Here is an 18292-nt window from a genome sequence, read left to right on the forward strand (position 1 = left end):
GCAGAGAGAGAGAGAGAGAGAAAGAGGGAGCGCGCCAGCGGGCGCGACGGGAGAGGCAGGAAGCAGATAAGGAGAGATAATGAGGGAGCGACGGGGACACGGGGGACAGAGAGGGGGGACGCAGCCTCTGCACGCGGGAGACCAAGTCCCAGAGAAGGCTAGACAGACGGCCAGGCAGTCCCCGTGGTAGGACAGAGCCAGGCTTGGGTACCGCGTGCTCCAGTGTTTACATGCGGTTCCCGGTGGGGGGGGGGGGGTTGTAAAACGGGTAGTCGTCGCAGATACCTGCTCGTCTGTTCTCTGCCCCCAATACTAGCCCCTGGAAACCAACAGTGGAAAGACCCCAGCCTCAAGGAGACAAAGCACAGCCAGGGTGGGAGGACCACAGTCCGCCGGGGCAACCCCCCGGGCCCCTTCCTGAACAGAGCTTCTCACCAGAGCTTTCACTTTCAGCCTTTCAGCGGTGAGTCCCAGACCTGGGGGGGATGGCACTGGTGATCAGCACTCACCAGGACCCCTCAGAAGAGATGGAGAGGAGGAGGGAGACATGAGGTGGGACCCTTGTCCTCCCCTCCACACCTGCATCACACTCCAACCAAGTGACGGTAAAGGTGGGGCAGCCTCATAGCCTCTTTGTGCCACCTGGTGGCGATAAGGAAGAAAGACAAGATCAAGTGACCGTGATGAGGAGAGAGAACTCGAAGAGCAATTGCCACTACCTCATCGGTGAGTCTGGGTCCCAGTCTGTGTTTGGCCAACAAGCGAACCTACCCCAGGTCTGCCTAAGAGGAACCATCCCCCCTCTCACCATTCTGCCCTGGCGCCCTCCACCCAGCCTCTCCCACCTCTGCCCCGCAGTCTTCGGCTCCTCCTGCTCTGAGCAAGGTTTCCCCCTCCTCCAGGGTGCTAGGCTGGGCATGAGTCACTTCCCAGGCAGAAAACTCTGGAAAAGGCTGTGCAGAGCCCTCAATCACAAATGACAGGCTCAGGCTACAGTGCTCTGCTTTCCATGCCCCAACCAGCCAGGCCTTCCCAGGTGAGTAGCAAGGAGACCCCTGGGTCTGGGGGTGGCCAGGAGCAAGGGCAGAGGAATCCTGGATAGAGATGAGGAAGGGGAGGAGGTCCGTCTAGGTGTCTATGGATTTCATAGATCATCTGAGCTAAAAGGAGCGGCAGAGACCCTCAGTCCAACCCCGTGGTCTACAGATGGGGAAATCCAGGCCCAAGAAAGGCAAAGGATGTGCCCCAGGTCACACAATGAGCCAGCAGCAGGGCCAGGATGGAGAACCAGGCCTCTTGACTCCCAGCACTGTGCTCCCTGAATGCCATCCCCCACCCACCCTCCCTCGTTTACCTTCGTTTCCTTCTCCCTTCCCCCTCCTCTGTGTCCCAGCGCCCCTTCACTCCCCCTCATTCCCAAATTTCAGCCACCACAGCATGGGAGGCAGGACACCTGGGTCTCCCACTCCATGCCTGTCTTTACTTCTGGCTCTCAGAACAAGCCCACGGGCCCTCCGGGGCCACAGTATTCCTCTCTGAGCCCCAGGACCCACTGTGGGGGGAACAGGCTGAGGTTCACTGGGGAGAGAGCAAAGGGGTTAGAACCCTGCTCCCTACACACCCCCAGCATTCTGGCCCAGTCCCGACTCTGGGGCCTCGCCTTACTTCTGCCTCCTTTTCCTCAGAGGGCACACATTTTCCATGCAGCCCCAGCTGCAGGAAAGGCTGAATGTGTGTCCCAGGGAGGATGACTGCTCTGGCACGGCCTCTGCGGGGGAGGGAGTGGTAGCCCCTCAGCCCAGCGCCCACGTGGCTTGCACACATGAGCCCTGCAGGCGCAGGGACCTGAGTTCCAATTCTAGCTTCACCGCTTAGAACTCTGTGACATTGGAAAAAACACTTACACTCTCTAAGCCCCCCTCTCTTGGTATAAAATGGAGTCAATAACCTCCCGGGGTTATTATGGGGACTGAGTAAGACAAGGATGTCAGGCACAGGACACAGGGCCTGGCACCCAGGAACGGCTCCATAGGTGGGGACCACACCATCATCCTCCCGCCCTGCCTTACAAGAAAGAGCTGGGTCTTCTCCTACCAGTGAACTCGCTGTGAGACCCTAGAGGCATCACATTGTTTCTCTTGGCTCTGATTTTTCCTTTGTATAAGGAGAGAGCTGGGCAGCTGAAGCCAGAAGCTCGTTCTTGGCTTTGAGACCCACAAGGAATCACGTCATTTTCAAATACTCGTGGCAGAAGGGGCTGTCTTCAAGATGACCAGTGACCTGAAGGGTGAGTGTGTCCTGAGAGAGTTTCTGGGACCGAATTGGGGGAGAGGTGAGGGGTCTTGAGAGCCTCTCCTTCAGAGCCCTCAGCATCTGAGGTCTGATGTCCACCATCCTCCCCACTGAACTGCACAGACTCTGTGGCTGCCTGGAGCAAGTGCTGCAGGTAGGGCCCTCCCCTCCACGCCCCTCTCCCATCTCTCCAGGTCCCAATAACCAATAACCAAATGGGCTTTCCCAGATCCTGAGGGAAGAGCCACTGCCTCTCTACGTTACCACGCACTACCTCATCTCTGTCAATCGGCAAACCCTTCCTGACATCTAACCTCACTCTTGGAGGCTGTCACTGTAGCCTGGGACGTGAGGTGGGACAAGGCTGGGGCAGGATTGGGTGGGGCTGGGGGCAGTCACCCTGCTCTAAAGACAAAAGTTTCAGAGACACAGATGTCCTCGGGCTGGCCTTCCTCGCTTCTGGTTAGAGCCCCAGTCATCACTATCATTAGCTTTTATTGAGCACGTATTATGTGCCCAGCTAAGCCCTTTATGGGCCCATCTTGTTTAATTTTCCTTCTAACCCACTGAGGTGCTTGATGACCAGCCCATCCCCCACACACACACACACACATACTCTTCCTACTTCTCTGACGATGTGCATGTACATGTGTGGTGTGAGTGTGCATGTGTGTGAGGTTTGTGTGTCTGTGGTGTATGTTGTGTGCCTGTGTGGTCTCCTGCCAGTCTGCCCCTCATGTGCTGCACTCCAGTCACACCGGCCTCCTTGATCTTCCTAAAGCACAGCAGAAAAGCACCTACCTCAGGGCCTTTGCACTTGCTATTCCCTCTGCCTGGAATGCCCTTCACCCAGAAATTTGGATGGAACCCTTTCTCATTTCCTTCAGATCTGGACTTGAATAGAGCCTCCTCAGTGAGGCTTTCTCTAGCCACCTTAATCTACATTTTTTAACACACACGCCACACATACACACCACACACTCACACACCCCACACACATGCATGCACACACCATGCCCTTTCCACTCCCTCTCCCCGCTTTATTTTTCTCCCTATCAGTCAGAGCAATCTAACATACTATATGTTTTGCTTATTCCGTTTGTTCATTGCTCTATCCCCAGGGCTTAAAACAGGGCCCAGCACATAGTAAGTGCTCAATAAGTATTTCTGGAATGAATGAATGAATGAGAACACTGCAAGCTCAAAGAGGTCAAGCAGCTTGCTCCTGGTCACACAGCCAGTAGGGGCAGACCAGGACCTGAAGTGGGCCTGCCTGCACGAGCCCTTTCCGCTATACTGCTCAGCGTGCTGGAACACAGTGTTCTGGGAGGGAACATTTCCACACTTTCCTTTCCCTCATCTTGCTCCCAGTTTGACCAGAAAGAGCAGAAGAGCTTCCTGAGGCCTCGGAAGGGTTACTGGGACTTCCTCTGCACGGCCCCGTCGTGGCAGCGTGGGGCCACGGAGCCAGTCTACTTTGTCCACTCACAGGACAAGGTATCCAGGGCCAGGTGGCAGGGGGGCTGGCCTCGGTGTGATGGGGTCCTGCCCCCAGGTCCTTGACGAGGATGGCTCGGTGGCCGGAGGGGACACCGGCCTGCCCGAGGCTCCTTTCTCACCCACCCCAGCTCCACTGACCATAGCCCCCCCTCACCTGGTCCTCACCTGTCGTTAGCCCTGCCCTCAGACCCCTCCGGTCACCCCCTTTCCTCCCACAGCCTTAAGTCCCAGGACAGCCTTTCTCATGCACCACTCATTCTAGCTTTTCTCCCTCTGTGCTGGCTGCGTTCCCTCTGTCCTAATACCACCATCCCCCCACTTGTCCCCTGTGTGCTGACCCTGCTGGGAAAAGGCCGAGCCTTCATCCGCTTCTGTCTTGTCCACGGACAGCTGGCCGAGTCCCTGCAGCTCTGTTTCCTGAACCCAGAGCTAAGCAGGTGGGGTACCTGCTTAGCTACCCCAGTCCTGGTAGCATCGTGATGCTTAGCCTCCTGGTCCCCGAGGACCATAACCCTGTCTGGGGAACCATCCCACTATGGTGTGCAGGGGAGGTAGATTCTCTGAGGTTGGGGGGTGGCAATAGCAGCAGAGCCAAAGGCCAAGGGTGCTGCTCCCCGTTAACACAGGGAGTGGTATGGCCCCTGGAGCCCTCTGGTGTGCCCTGAACTCCAGGAAGACATCCTGGACTCCCTCTACGCTCTGAGTTTGTAATCCCTTCCCAACAGTTCTTTGGGGCAGTTGCTTGTTCTCAAGTTCCATAGCCCTCATTATGGGCAGGTTTCTTCCCGATATCTCAGTTCTGCTACTGCAGGCCCTACCTAATTGCTCTTGTAGATGTTTCTCTTCAAGGTCACCCAAATTGTTTTCAAGCCTTCCTTCAGCATCCTCCCTAGCCTGAGTCTTCCAGATGCTTGAGGTCTGTAACTTCCATCCTTTAGCGAAGGAAGAAATGGTGGCTCCAGGCTCACCCAGGGGCAGAGCCAAGCACCACAGCTCCCAGCGCTGTCCCCAGTCCTGCTCTCCACCCAAGGGCTGTTTCACATGGCCTGGGGTCTCACGGGGGTGTTTGTCAGGTCAGGCCCCGGGCTGGAGTCTCTGCCCTCCTCCTTCAGCTTCCATTTCCCCTCCTTTTACCCTCTCCCTGCCCTCAGAGTCTCAGACATGGGCTCCAGACAACCAAGGAGCAGGCCCAGCACCAGGAACAGCTGCTGAAGGAGCAGGAAGGGGTGCTGAAGGCACTGCAGGAACAGCTCCGCAGGTAACCTAGGCAACCACCAGTGCCACAGGGCACGGGAGCCAGGAGCACCTCCCGTGCACCAGGCCCTGTGCGGGCACAACTTTGGCATGCCGTGCATACAGGAAATTGTTCCCACTCTGAGGGTGCTCCTGTCCCCCTCCCCACCCCTCCCCTTTGCCAGCCCCCTCCCTCGCTGGCCTCCCTCAATAGCCCCAGGAGAGGTCTCTGTGTCCCCTCCCTCCCTTCCCTCCCATACTCACCTTTGCGCCTTTCTGCTGCCTCTTCTGGGCTCCCCCCTCTCTTTGCCGTCCACGCAGCCTCCGTCTCCCACCACACCCCTGCCCCACTCTCTCTCTCAGTCTCCGTCTTTGCCTCTTATTTTCCTGTTCCCTATTGTACAGTCGCTCTTTCACCCTCTTGGTTACAGTCATCATAACTATCATCACTGAGCACTTACTATGTCCCCGGCACTGTTCCAGGTGCTTCCTGGTAACAATCTCAGGAGGTCGGTCCTCCAAGAACCCCCATGTTATAGATGAGGCGGCTAAGGCTCAGAGACCCACCTAACTCACCCAACATCAGCTAGTTAGTAGAGGAGCTGAGATCCAGACCCTACAACTGACTCCAGAACCAGTGGGCCTAAAAGCTGCCCTGTCAGCCAGTATCCGCAGTGCCGGTGTGTCAGTCTCCTGTCTCTCCCCTCAGCCTCTCTCAGCATCTGGCATCTTCCTTCTCCCACCATCACATTCACCTCAAGGGTCCAAAGTGCATGTTTTGTCTCTGCGTTCCCCCTCAGTCTCTCAGTGTCTCAGTTTCTTTGTCATAATTTATTTTTAAAGAAATTATGACACCATGCAAAGATCTTCCTTGGTCCGACTCAGTCTCTCTGTGTGTCTCTCCCTTGGTCTCCACGTGCCTGGTCTCTCCCACTTGACTGACACCTGCCCTGACCCCCAGGGGAGCCTGCGTAGCCGTGATTCAGACTGAATCACAGTGCTGTCTATTGACTGCTTAAAAGGCTGAGAGAGGCCCGGGGGGCCCAGGAACCAACCCCAAAAGGCCCCTGGGGACTCCTCCCACCAGACTCTCAGCTGAGTCCTGTGGTTTGGTCAGCAAAGAATCCCATGATTCAGGCTCTAAGTGAGTGCAGGGGCCTGGCCCACTCAAGGCCATCTCTGGGGATCAAGACAGGCTGGAGGGAGAAGCCAGGAGGCTCCAGGGAGACTTCCCAGCCCCAGGCTGCTCCCTGAGGCTGGGGGAGCCCTTGTTTCACAGACCCCTGTCCTGCCCCCATCATCCCCTCCGTCATTCGGTCATTCCACAAACACTCGGAGCCAGACCTGTTTTATGTGCTGAAAATACTCTCATGGACAAAACAGATAAAATGCCTGCCCTTTTGGAGCTTACTTGCCAGTGGGGGAGGCAGTTGCTAAGTACAAGCAAGTAAAATACATAAGATGCAGATTGTGATAAGTTCTAAGAAGAACAAAATAAAGCAGAGAAGGGGAATGGGAAGTGTCAGGGGTGACATTTCAGATGAGGTTGCATGGCCAAGGGGGCCTCCCTGGAAAGGTGACATTTGAGTCAAGACCTGAAGGAACTGAGGTCTGAGCCATTAGATACGTGATAGAGGAATGTTCCAGGCAGAGGGAACTGCAAGAGCAAAGGCTCTGCAGTGGGAATGGGCATGGCCTCAAGGACGTCACTGTAGCCCCAGTGGAGTGAAGGAGGGGAAGGATGTAGGAAAAGGTGAGGTGGGTAACAGGAGACCCTGACAGGTCATCAAAAGGACCTTGGCTTTGACTTGACTTTGAACCACTGAGAGTCCTGAGCAGAGGAGGGACATGATGTGACTGTCTGCATGTGAAAAATATGTTTCTCTGCTTTGAAAAAACAATTCAGTGGTTTTTAGTGTATTCACAAAGTTGTGCATCCATCACCACCATCAATTTTAGAATATTTTTATCACCCCAAAGAGAAACCCTATACTCATTAGCAGTCACTGCCCATCTCTCCCCAACCCTCCAGCCCTAGGCAACTGCTAATCTGCCTTCTGTCTGTGTGGATGTGCCTATTCTGGGCTGACAGGTGCTTCAAGGACTCACACCCGCTGCTCCGTGGAGCTGGTCTGTAGGCTAGCAGGGGTGGAAGCGAGGAGACTGATGAGGAAAGGGAGCTGGAGGCACTGGTGGCAATGGAGGTGTGAAGGAGCCACTGGATCCTAGATCCAGGGTAAGGTCGGGCTTCCCGAGGGATGGGTGTGGGGTATGAGAGAAAGAAGGCAGTCAAGAATGACTGCTAGTCTTCGGCCTGACCGACTGGAAAGGTAGAGTCACTGTGTGGCAGAGCAGGTTGGCAAGGAAGGTTCAGGCATTGGGTTAGGAGCCTGCTAAGTTCAAGACCCCTGTTACACTCTAAGTGGATCCTTGGGTGGGCGGCTGAGTGTGGAGTTGGGGAGAGAGGCTGGGCCGGGGGACCCACCAGAGAGTCATCGGAATGCGGTGGTAAGTTCCAGAAGCCCCTGAGGCCTGGACAAGGATGCGTCCCCTGCCTCCTGGGATCCAGGGAACTTAGACAAACCCCTCACCCCTGGGAAAGGGGCCGTGGGCTTCGAGCTGGTGATGGTATCTCACCACCAGCGAAGAGAAGGGCCACGGGGGCCCAGGTAGTTAATGAACAGTATTTACTGTGCCTCTGCTATGGCCACGTGGAGGGACAGAAGGGAACAGAACAGACAATGTCTGCTCTCACAGACCTAGGGAGAAGTAGGGAGACAGACAATAGATCAACGAATAGAAATACGATGTCAGGTGGTCATGGGCCCTGTGGGGACTAGAGAGAGAGAGGGAGACAGGAGAATCATCTGGAATTGGAGTCCGGGAAGCCCTGTCCAAGGAGGTGACATCTGAGCAGAAATCCCAACCACAGGAAGAGCTGGACCATGCAGGTATCTCGAGAGGAGTGCTCCAGGCAGGGGCACCGGCAGATGCAAAGGCCCAGGAGACACGAGCTTGGGGACAAGCAGGCCTGTGGCTGGAGCAGAGACTCCCACGTGGTGGAGGAGCAGGGGCTCTCATAGTCTGACTTGGGTTTCTGAAGGACTGCTCTGGCTGTGGTGTGGAGAATAGGCTCAAGGTGGGCAGGGGTGCAGAGCCCCAGGCTAGACACAAAGGTGAGACACAGCAGGCCCCAGAGCAGACCAGCTGGGGGCTATAAAAATACACGTGGGGGGCTTCCCTGGTGGCGCAGTGGTTGAGAGTCCGCCTGCCGATGCAGGGGACATGGGTTCGTGCCCCGGTCCGGGAGGATCCCACGTGCCGCGGAGCGGCTGGGCGCGTGAGCCGTGGGCGCTGGGCCTGCGCGTCCGGAGCCTGTGCTCCGCAACGGGAGAGGCCACAACAGTGAGAGGCCCGCGTACCGCAAAAAACTAAATAAATTTTAAAAAAATACACTTGGGCTTCTGATACCCACTCCCCGGCTATCTGGCTGTGGGGCACTAGGACACTGACCTGCCCTCTTCGGCCTGAGGTCCCTGATTTGCAAAAGGAGATGGTTGGATGATCTGTGAGACCATCTTTCCAAGAAAATGGGTTTCCTATGCCCTCTGGGTTAGACCTCAAAGTAAAAGGGATTAGGACAAGGTACAAGTGGAAGGTCCTCAGATGGGGAATTAGGCAAACATCAAATCTTCCCCCCACCTTGGGTGGCAGCACTGAGCTCCTTGGAGGCATGCCACAGGACCATAAGGATCCGTCCCTCTCTCCTACCTGCTACCCACTCAGTCCTGGTGCCACAAACCACCGGTGATCAGGGCCCTGCGTGGATGCAAGTATGGGGAGGCAAGAAGAGATTCGAGCTGGACAGGCCTGCATTCCGATTTTTGCTCCCTCACTTATCAAGCTGTGTGACCCTGGGCAAGTGTTACTCCCTCTCTGAAGCTCTGTTTTCTTTCCTGTGAAATGATGATCATATCACCTGTCCCATAAATTTGTGAAAATTCAATGAAACAAGGCTATAAAACACTAAGCTCAGTGCCGGGCACGTAGTAGGTACTCAGTAGACTTTAATTCCTTCCATGTCCTCTCCTGCCCTAGGAGTGTCTGTCACCCCCATAAATACTTTAAATACTTAAAATGCTTCAATGGCTTCCTTTGCACTGTGATCAAACTCCACTCCTTCTGGGGCCCCTGAGGGACCCTACCTACCTCCTACCTTGCCTCCTGCCTCCCCAGCCCTGCCCTTCACGTGTCACTAGCCCTTCTTTCATTTCCTCAAACAAGCCATGTTCTTTCCAACTTGCAGAACTTTGCATGTGCCCTTGGCTGGCTTTACACGCTACCTCCTCGTCTTTCAGATCTGCTTAACTGTCACCTTGTCTAAGAAGACCTCCTGAGCATCCCCTCAACTCTGCATCTTGGCCCCTCCTTTGTCACTGTCACACAATTATCTTACTGGTTTATCACAAAGAAACACACTAACCGCAGTGGTCACATTAGGGCCTGGCCACACCAGAGACCCTGGAATCACTGGGCAAGTAAACTAGCTTAGGAAAATGAAATCCTAATACTAAGAAATGAAGAAGCTGAAGACTAGAATATTCGTTAAAAGTCACTGCTCCCGAAGGCTGCAGGAACTGGCCTTTTTGGAATTTTGGTGGCTAGCTGTGTGGGTTTGATTTCATGGCCCACTCAGCTTTCCTCCCTGCAGCATGCTACATTGCTGAATTTTTAAAATTATAACTCAATTCAATGTCAAGCCTCTTCCCCTCAAACACACTCAGCCAGGGGCACGGGTGCACACACACACATACACACACACGCACGCACGCGCGCAAGAAAGAGACAGACAGCATCCAGAGGTCACAGGATGGGCACCACCATTGCAACACCCACCCATCTGAGCAACGGAGTAAGAGGCTGGGACCTGGGGTTGGGACCTTTTTATTTCCAGTCCATTACATTTCTTGGAACCTTCTAGGAAGCCACTAAAGACAAAAGAGGCAAGAATAGAGCTGAAGAGTTTCCAAACCCAAACTGAAACGGAAATTTAAGAAAGCCATATGTTTAAGATCATTTTTCTAAATTGAAAAGACAATGTAATGAAATTTTTCAAAATATTTTAAAGCCAAAAAGTCACTTCAAATCGTACACCACTTACTCCTTTTCCCCAAACACCACAAATGTTTTCAGCAAGCACAGCCCGTCCGGCCTGGGTTCCCAGACACCCACTTCCCCCCAGAGAGCTGCCAGGATTGTGAACATGCCTTTCCAGAAAATTACATTTTTTAATGGAAATGTTAAAAAAAAAAAAAAAAAAAAAAAAAGAAGAAGGAAAGCAAATGAAAATGTTGGCTTGTGCCCTCTAAAGGAACGTGCAAGGCTAGGCCCTGTTGTCACTGCTCTGAATGGTTGCTGAGGAGACAATCTATAGGTGTCAGGCCACACAGTGCCTGGTTCACTGTGGTGTGTGTGTGGGGGTGTACGCATTATGTACGTGTGTGATGTGTGTTATGATGTGTGTGTGGTATGTGTGTGGTGTGTGTAGTGTGTGTGTGCTGTGTTGTATGTGTGGTATGCGTGTGTGTGCCTGTATGTGTTGTGAATGTGTGCTGGGTGTGGTGTGTGTGTGCTGTGTTGTGAATGTACGGTGTGGGTATGCTGTACGTGCTGTGTAGTGTGTGGTGTGTGTGCTGTGCTGTGAATGTATGGTGTGTGGTGTGCGTGTGTGTGTGTGCTCACTTCAGCAGCAGGGGGCATCGCCAGCCTCCCTGGTGGGGCCCCCTGTCAGGCAGAGGCCCAGCCCAGCTCAGACACAGACGCCGTGCTTTTCCCTTCACAACCCAGTCTTCCTTCTGTGCCCGGGTGTCAGGAGGAGAGGGCCCGGCTGCAGGCGGGGCTGGGGCAGAAATAACAGGAGGCTGAAAGGAAGGGTGCCGTGTATGAGGAGGAGATTGGCGAGTAGCAGGACCCGGTCCGAGCCATGAAGAGGCGGCTGCTGGAGCTGATTCGGTAAGGGTGGGATGCTGGGGACGGGCTGCACAAGGGGGCATGGTACAGCAGCTCTGGACCTTTTCTATGTACTAACTCATTTTCTGCTTTCAGCCATCCCGTGCTGTTATTCCCATTTTTTTATATAAATTTATTTACTTTTGGCTGCATTGGGTCTTCGTTGCTGCACACGGGCTTTCTCTACTTGTGACGAGCGGGGGCTACTCTTCGTTGCGGTGCGTGGGCTGCTCATGGCTGTGGCTTCTCTTGTTGTAGAGCACAGGATCTAGGCACACAGGCTTCAATAGTTGCAGCAAGTGGGCTCAAGAGTTGTGGCTTGCGGCCTTAGTTGTTCCGCAGCATCACATTGGCTTCTTTCACTTAAGAATATGCATTTAAGTTTCCTTCATATCGTTTCTTTTTTCTTTATTTACTTATTTATTTATTTATTTTTGGCTGCATTGGGTCTTCGTTGCTGCACGCGGGCTTCCTCTATTTGCGGCGAGCGGGGGCTACTCTTTGTTGTGGTGCACAGACTTCTCATTGAAATGGCTTCTCTTGTTGCAGAGCACGGGCTCTAGGTGCACGGGCTTCAGTAGTTGCAGCATGAAGGCTCAGTAGTTGTGGCTCCCGGGCTCTAGAGCGCAGGCTCAGTAGTTGTGGCACACAGGCTTAGTTGCTCCACTGCATGTGGGATCTTCCCGGACCAGGGCTCGAAGCCGTGTCCCCTGCATCGGCAGGAGGACTCTCAACCACTGCGCCACCAGGGAAGCCCTGTCGCCTCTTTCTTAAACACTAAATGACAACCAAGGATCCCCAGACATTTGAAGAGAGACTAGAAAATAAAGGGGAGTGACAAAGATAAACAAACAAACAAAACTGATCCATCTTCCATGATGCTATGAAAAGCTACCATCAAAATATGAGAAGCATTCTTGGAAATTAACAATATGATCACTGAAATTATTTTTAATTCACTAGGATTAGAAGATAAAGATGATGCAGTCTCTCAGAAAGTAGAATAAAAGCACGGATAAATGAAGACATGAGAGAAATAGAGACATAGAGAATCAATCTAGGAGTTCTAATATCTTCTCCAACTGACAGGAATTCCAAAAAAGAAAAGAATAAAAGGAGGTGACTATTAGATAAAAATATGAGACACTTTCCCAGCTCTGATGGACATAGATCTTCAGATTTAAAGATTTCACTGAGTGACCAGCACAATAAAGGAGAGGAGTGGATGGTAAACTACATCTAGATACATCATTGTGAAATTTCAGCAAAACAGAGACAAGGAGAATATCCTAAAAGACAGGTCCACTTATATAAGGAGTAGAACCCAACAAATGTTAAGACTCAGTGGTGTAATCCTGGTGTAATCCAGTTCTGAGAAAAACTGGCTTTTGCCCTAGAATTCTGTATCTAGCCAAACTATGAAGCAAGTGGGGAGGTGATAGAGGAAAGACATTTTTTCAGATAGGTCACATAAAATTCACCTCCCACACAGCCTTTCTTAGGAAGTTAATTAAGGATGTGCTCAAAAAAAAAAAGGAAACAATACAAGAATTGAGAAGATGCAGAATTCAGGGACTAGTATCTCTAGCCCATGAGAGAAGAAAAGGGAATTCCCAAGATGACAAGGGGGCAGCAAACCCAGGAAGCAGTCAGTTCAGGCTATAGCAGAAATATTGAGGGCCCAGGAGGGAGGTCTCAGGGGAGAAGAGCATCAGAAGAATATCTGATATGATGAAGAATTAGGGGCGTGGGGGATTAGGCTATGTTAAAGGCAAGTCATGCAAAGAGCAAAGAAAGGCAATTAGAAAGTCCTAGAAAAACAAAAAATTTCCAAGAAGGGAAATGTTATAGAACACATCTTAGCTTCAGTTGATGCGACATGCTTACATATTGTCTAATAATGTAAATACTATTCATTGATTTTTTTCAGTATTGGAATCAACCTAAAGGCAAAGCACAGAAAACAATCATAATTATAGAACAAACCTAAATGTTACCACCTAAACAATATTAAGTATAGAACAGAATCCAACAGGAATTTCTATGAAGATGGAAATGTCCTGATTTTGCCCTGTCCAATACGGTAGCTACTAGTCCCATGTAACGATTGAGTACCTTAAATGTGGCTGGTGCAACTGAGGAACTGAAGTTTTAACTCTGTTTAACTTTAATTAAGTTAAATATACACCTGATATCACTTATATGTGGAATCTAAAAAATACAACAAACTAGTGAATTAAACAAGAAGAAGCAGACTAACAGATATAGAGAACAAACTAGTGGTTACCAGAGGGGAAAGGAAAGGGGGAAGAAACAATATAAGGGTAGGGGATTTTCTTTAAAGATGGTTATTATGGGATTACATGAAATCATGTGTGTGAAACTTTTGAAAATTGTAAAGTACTGTAGAATTTAAAGTATCATTAATCTAAAAAATTAATAAATAAAATTTAAAGTGAAATATACATCTAAATAGCCACGTGTGGCTAGTGGCTACCACATTGGATGTTGCAGGAATACGTAAGTTAGGAGGTTGAGAAGGAGGAGAGCTGAAGAGAAGGGATGCTGGCACCATCTTATTACAGAATGGCAGTCGTATGATGCTATCTATAGTCAATAGAATGAGTGAGAAATAAATGTGTGAGTATATTCTGTAAAATTCCAACAGTAACCAATAGAGGAACCAAAAATGGGGATATAACTGCACTGGGAGGAAGAAGGAGGAGTTAGTGAGGATGGTAATAAATAACCCATATCCTCAAATGTTGAGACTCAATGGTATAATGCTTTCAAGTTCTGAGAAAAGCTGGCTTTTGCCCTAGAATTCTATATCCAGCCAAACTAGGAAGCAAGTGAGGAGGTGACAGAGGAAAGACATTTTTTCAGATAGACAGGTCACATAAAATTCCCCTCCCACACTGCCCTTCTTAGGAAGTTAATCAAAGATGTGCTCCTTGTGATATCAAGGAGCTCTATGGAAGGTGTTCTTTCTTGATAAATCAAGGCGGAGGAATATGAGCATATTACTTAAATATGGAAGTAATATCAAGGAGAAAAAGCTAAAGGATGTAAGAAGTGGTGTGCCACTGAGTATGGGAAGGAGGTATATCTATTGCCTTTTGATATAAGTCCTTCTGTACTGTTCGATTTTTAAATCATATGTGTGTATGTCATTTTGATAAAAATGTTGAACAACCCATATTCCTAAACATTCTTTAAAAAAACAGTGAGGATAGTTTTGCAGGAACATAAACATATGTAAGTACATATGTTACATGTCTTTCTCCATCACTATGTCTCTTTCTTGGTCTCTCCATCTTTCTCCATATTTGTCTCCCTCTCTGTCTGTGTCTCTGTCCCTGTCTGTCTCTGCATCTTTTCCCCTGTGTCTTTCTCTCTCCCTCTTTTGATCTCCCTGTCTGCTTCTCTGTGTGTCTCTGTCTCCTTCTCTAACTCCCTGACTTCCTTTATTTCTCTCTGAGTGCCTGTCTCTCCATCCCTCTTTGTCTCCCTCTCCAGTTCTGTGTCTCTTTCTGCTCCACTGTCTCTCGTCTCTTTTGGTCTTTTTATGCGTATATCTCTGTGTGACTCCCTCTCTGTCTCTCTCTTCTTTATTTCTGTGTATCTCTTTCTGTCCCTCTCCATCTGTGCATTTCCATCGTTCTATCTTCTCCGTGTGTGTGTGTGTGTGTGTGTGTGTGTGTGTTCACCTCCACCCACCCATCAGAGAGAAGGATAACCTGTGACAGAAGGTCCAGCATCTCTCTTCCCTCTCTTCCTTGGCCCCTGGATGCTGTGTTGTCTGTAACAAGATCTTTGGTCGGCTGTCTCGGCAGTACCTGTGTAGGTAATGGGTGGGGTACAGAATCCTTCCTCTGGGACAAGCCAGTTTCCACCAGCCCACAGCCCATAGCCCCCTGCCCACTCCAGGGAAGGGGGGGACACAGGAAATAGGCATTTTAAAAGGCCACTTAAAGCTGGCTACTCATTTTACCTGACACTTTGCAGAGACATGAACAAGAACAGTGGAAAGGGGGCAGACAAGGAATGGCATCTGGAAGATGGGACTGGGTAACCCTTCCACAAATCGACTGATTAATCGATCAGCTAATCTCATCTGGGAAGAGATTTCCTATACAGAGGAATCTGTTTCCCTCACCTTGCCCTGGAAACACAGTGGCAGGACAAACAGCAAGAGAGAGGACAGTGGGCTGTCAGAAGAACCTGCCACTTGGAGTTAGAGGACCCTGGAGGGGTGGGGCATCGGGACCCCTTTTAAGAAAGGGGAGGCCTCCTGAGACAGACCCAGGGCCATGCTGCTGGGAGATGGGAAACACACAGGTGGACACAAAGATGCTCGAACCCCATGACCCCCTCCCCCATATGCACCCCTCCCCCATACGCACGCACACGTACCCACTCTTCCACTCTGCTCCCTAGGTTCTGCGGAGGCCCGGTTTGCCATGCCTGCTCTGTGGATTTTTTTTTTTTTTTTTTTTTTTTGCGGTACACGGGCCTCTCACTGCTGTGGCCTCTCCCGTTGCAGAGCACAGGCTCCGGACGTGCAGGCTCAGCGACCATGGCTCACGGGCCCAGCCGCTCCGCGGCACGTGGGATCTTCCGGAACCGGGGCACGAACCCGCGTCCCCTGCATCGGCAGGCGGACTCGCAACCACTGCGCCACCAGGGAAGCCCTCTGTGGATTTTAAGAAGAAGGAGTGCTACTGCCCACCCTGCTCCCAGAGGAGAGAAGCCCAGGTCCTCTGACTGAGACCCACCCACCCCACTTGATGGGCCGTCCCCTCGGCCCTTCCCAGCCCTCTGGTCTGACCAGTCCTGCCTTCTAGAAGTTGGCCATCTAAGGTGGACAGCACTTGAGTGGACAGACCATGGTGTGGAGGATGGAAGGAGCCGGGCTGGCAGTCAGGAAAGAGGTTCTAACCCTGCATCTCCCACAGATGAACTGGGTGACTTTGGCAAAGCTGTCAGGCTTTTTCCATAACATGAGGGAGTGGGCACCATCCTCTCTAAAGTCCCTGCAGCCTCAAAGTCCTTGTCCAAGAATAAGGCCCGGTGGCCCTGACGTTTCTCCTCTGCGCTCCCTTCTCAACCAGCCCATCCTTCATGATACCCAGGAGCTTCCTGTCCGCAGTCTGCTTTCATTCTTAACAGCTTTCTTTAGGTACTGTTAATGTATAATACACTTCACATAAACCTGATGAGTACAGTCTGATGAGTTTTGACTTTAATATAAACCCTGAAGCCATCACCGTATTCAAAAAAATAGACACATCCATCAGCCCAGTTTCCTTGTGCCCTTTGTCATCTCTACCTCCCCCCACCTCTCCCCGTCCCCCGGGCAACCACTTACTTGCTTTCTGTCATTAGAGACTAGTTTGCATTTTCTCGAATTTCGTATCAATGGAATCATACAGTATATACTCCTTATTATCTGCCCTCTTTCACTTGGCATAATTATTTTATCTTCCGTGTTGTAGCATATACCAAGTTCCTTTTTACTGTTGAGTAGTATTCCACTGCATGGATATATCCCAATTTATTTACACATTCACCTGTTGCTGGTACTTGGGTTGTTTCTAATTCCAGGCTATTACAAATAAGTTTCCCATCTTCACCTGTGTACAAATCTTCGTATAGACGTATGCCTTTATTCCTCTTGGGTAAATGCCTAGGAAATGAAATGGCGAGGTGGTATGGTAGGTGTATGTTTAACTTTTAAGAAATGGCCGAGTTAGTTCCCAAAGAGATTGTACGTTGTACCTTCCCACCAAGAGAGTGTGGGAGTCCCAGTTACTCCCCAGGGTGTCTGGTTTGGTGGGCAGGAGGGGACGCTTGAGCCTCTCTGCCCTTCCCTTCCAATCACTATGCTGACTTGATGGGTGCCAAGTTGTGAGCACCCAGAAGGAGGGGCTGATCTACGTAGCTCTCTATGCAGTGCTTACTCAGCTAGACTTTAATATTAAAGACAGTTGATGAGGACTCTTTTAGCTCCATGGTACAAGATCATATCCCCTGACTGCCCAAGAAGTCTTACACGAATTATGGTCATTCAGTGGTCACCCAGTTGTGGTGTTTTTGACAACGCTGTTTCAGAAGAAGTGTGGGCCCCACTGTATGACAAGGTGATTAGCTGCCCTAGCTGGGCTCCAGGGCAGACTTTGTGGTCCCAAAGAGGCATGCATGCTATCTCTGTCCCCTCTGCCTCACGCAGACTGTCAAAGCCTCTGCAGCGGTTGGGCAACTCTGTCAATCTGACCAGAGCCCAGGGACCGCCTCTTGGGGTAGGGCCGCCCAGAGTTGCATCCCATTACCATCTCAGGGGGGAAGAGTTTTGTAACTGCAGTTCCTGCCCTGGAGAGCTGGTGAGAACTTCTCCTTATCAAAGGCAGCAACGAGGTGGGGGGCAGGGAATGGAGGGAGTAAGGGGCAGAGCTGGGGCTCCCGGAGCAATCAAGGCAATAGAATCACCCCTGCCCTAAAGGACAGCGGTCCCTTTCTGGAGGTTTGACTTGCTCAGATACTTTTATTAGGGCAGGTTCTTATTACAGCAGAATACATCATATTCTAGTAGGAACTCCAGCATGGAGTTCAGACTTACCTGAGCAACTGATGGGGGAGAGGGGACCTAGCTGAAGCCTATGTTCTAAGAGGTAGCAAGATGCTCCTGGACAAGAACTCAGGAGGAAGTCAGGGACCAGGAATGGGTGAGCTTGACCTTCACCCCTGTTTGCGAGCGATGGAAGGGCGATGCCGAAGACCAGCCTCTAGCTCAACACTGCCCCGCAAAGAGTCCCCACCAAGTCCAATGGAGAGCACAGAAGCTCCACAAAGATATTGGGAAGCTCATTAGACTCTGGGGACCCTCCGGCAGAAGGTTCCACAAGGGTCACCATAGACTATCCCAGAGCGTGGCACTGAAAGGGCACCAGTTCCCCAGTGGTGAGTCCAGAGCACACGTCTAGTCCAGCAGTCGCAGAAGAGCGCCTGGGGGACACCTCCAACAGACTCTCCCAAATTCCTGGGGAGCATTCTACAGGGGGGTAAGCCCTCCATGAACACACGGGGTCTAAAACGGTGCAATCCAGGTTATCGCTGTTGACGTGACTTCGTTTGTGCTCACAGGCTGGGGGTGCCCTGGGAAATATGGGAGACATAATTATTTCTTTAAATTAGATGTCACTCGGATGCACTAACATACATTGGTTTCCTTACTTTGTCAGGTCATTCAGCGCTCAAC

General features: G+C 51.1%; 1 protein-coding gene across 1 annotated transcript; it reads left to right on the top strand.

The window, feature by feature from the left end:
* Positions 1-272: 272 nt before the first annotated feature.
* On the top strand, positions 273-16253 carry RUFY4 (RUN and FYVE domain containing 4). The gene is given in 12 exon segments (XM_067023399.1): positions 273-726; positions 903-1036; positions 2212-2287; positions 2379-2446; positions 3664-3794; positions 4128-4229; positions 4419-4499; positions 4952-5050; positions 10753-11037; positions 14762-14881; positions 15475-15508; positions 15727-16253. Coding segments are annotated over 12 exon segments (1248 nt in total). The 5' UTR covers positions 273-683; the 3' UTR covers positions 15802-16253.
* Positions 16254-18292: the final 2039 nt, after the last annotated feature.

This window comes from Kogia breviceps, chromosome 2 (genome assembly GCF_026419965.1).
Source record: "Kogia breviceps isolate mKogBre1 chromosome 2, mKogBre1 haplotype 1, whole genome shotgun sequence".
NCBI lineage: Eukaryota > Metazoa > Chordata > Mammalia > Artiodactyla > Physeteridae > Kogia > Kogia breviceps.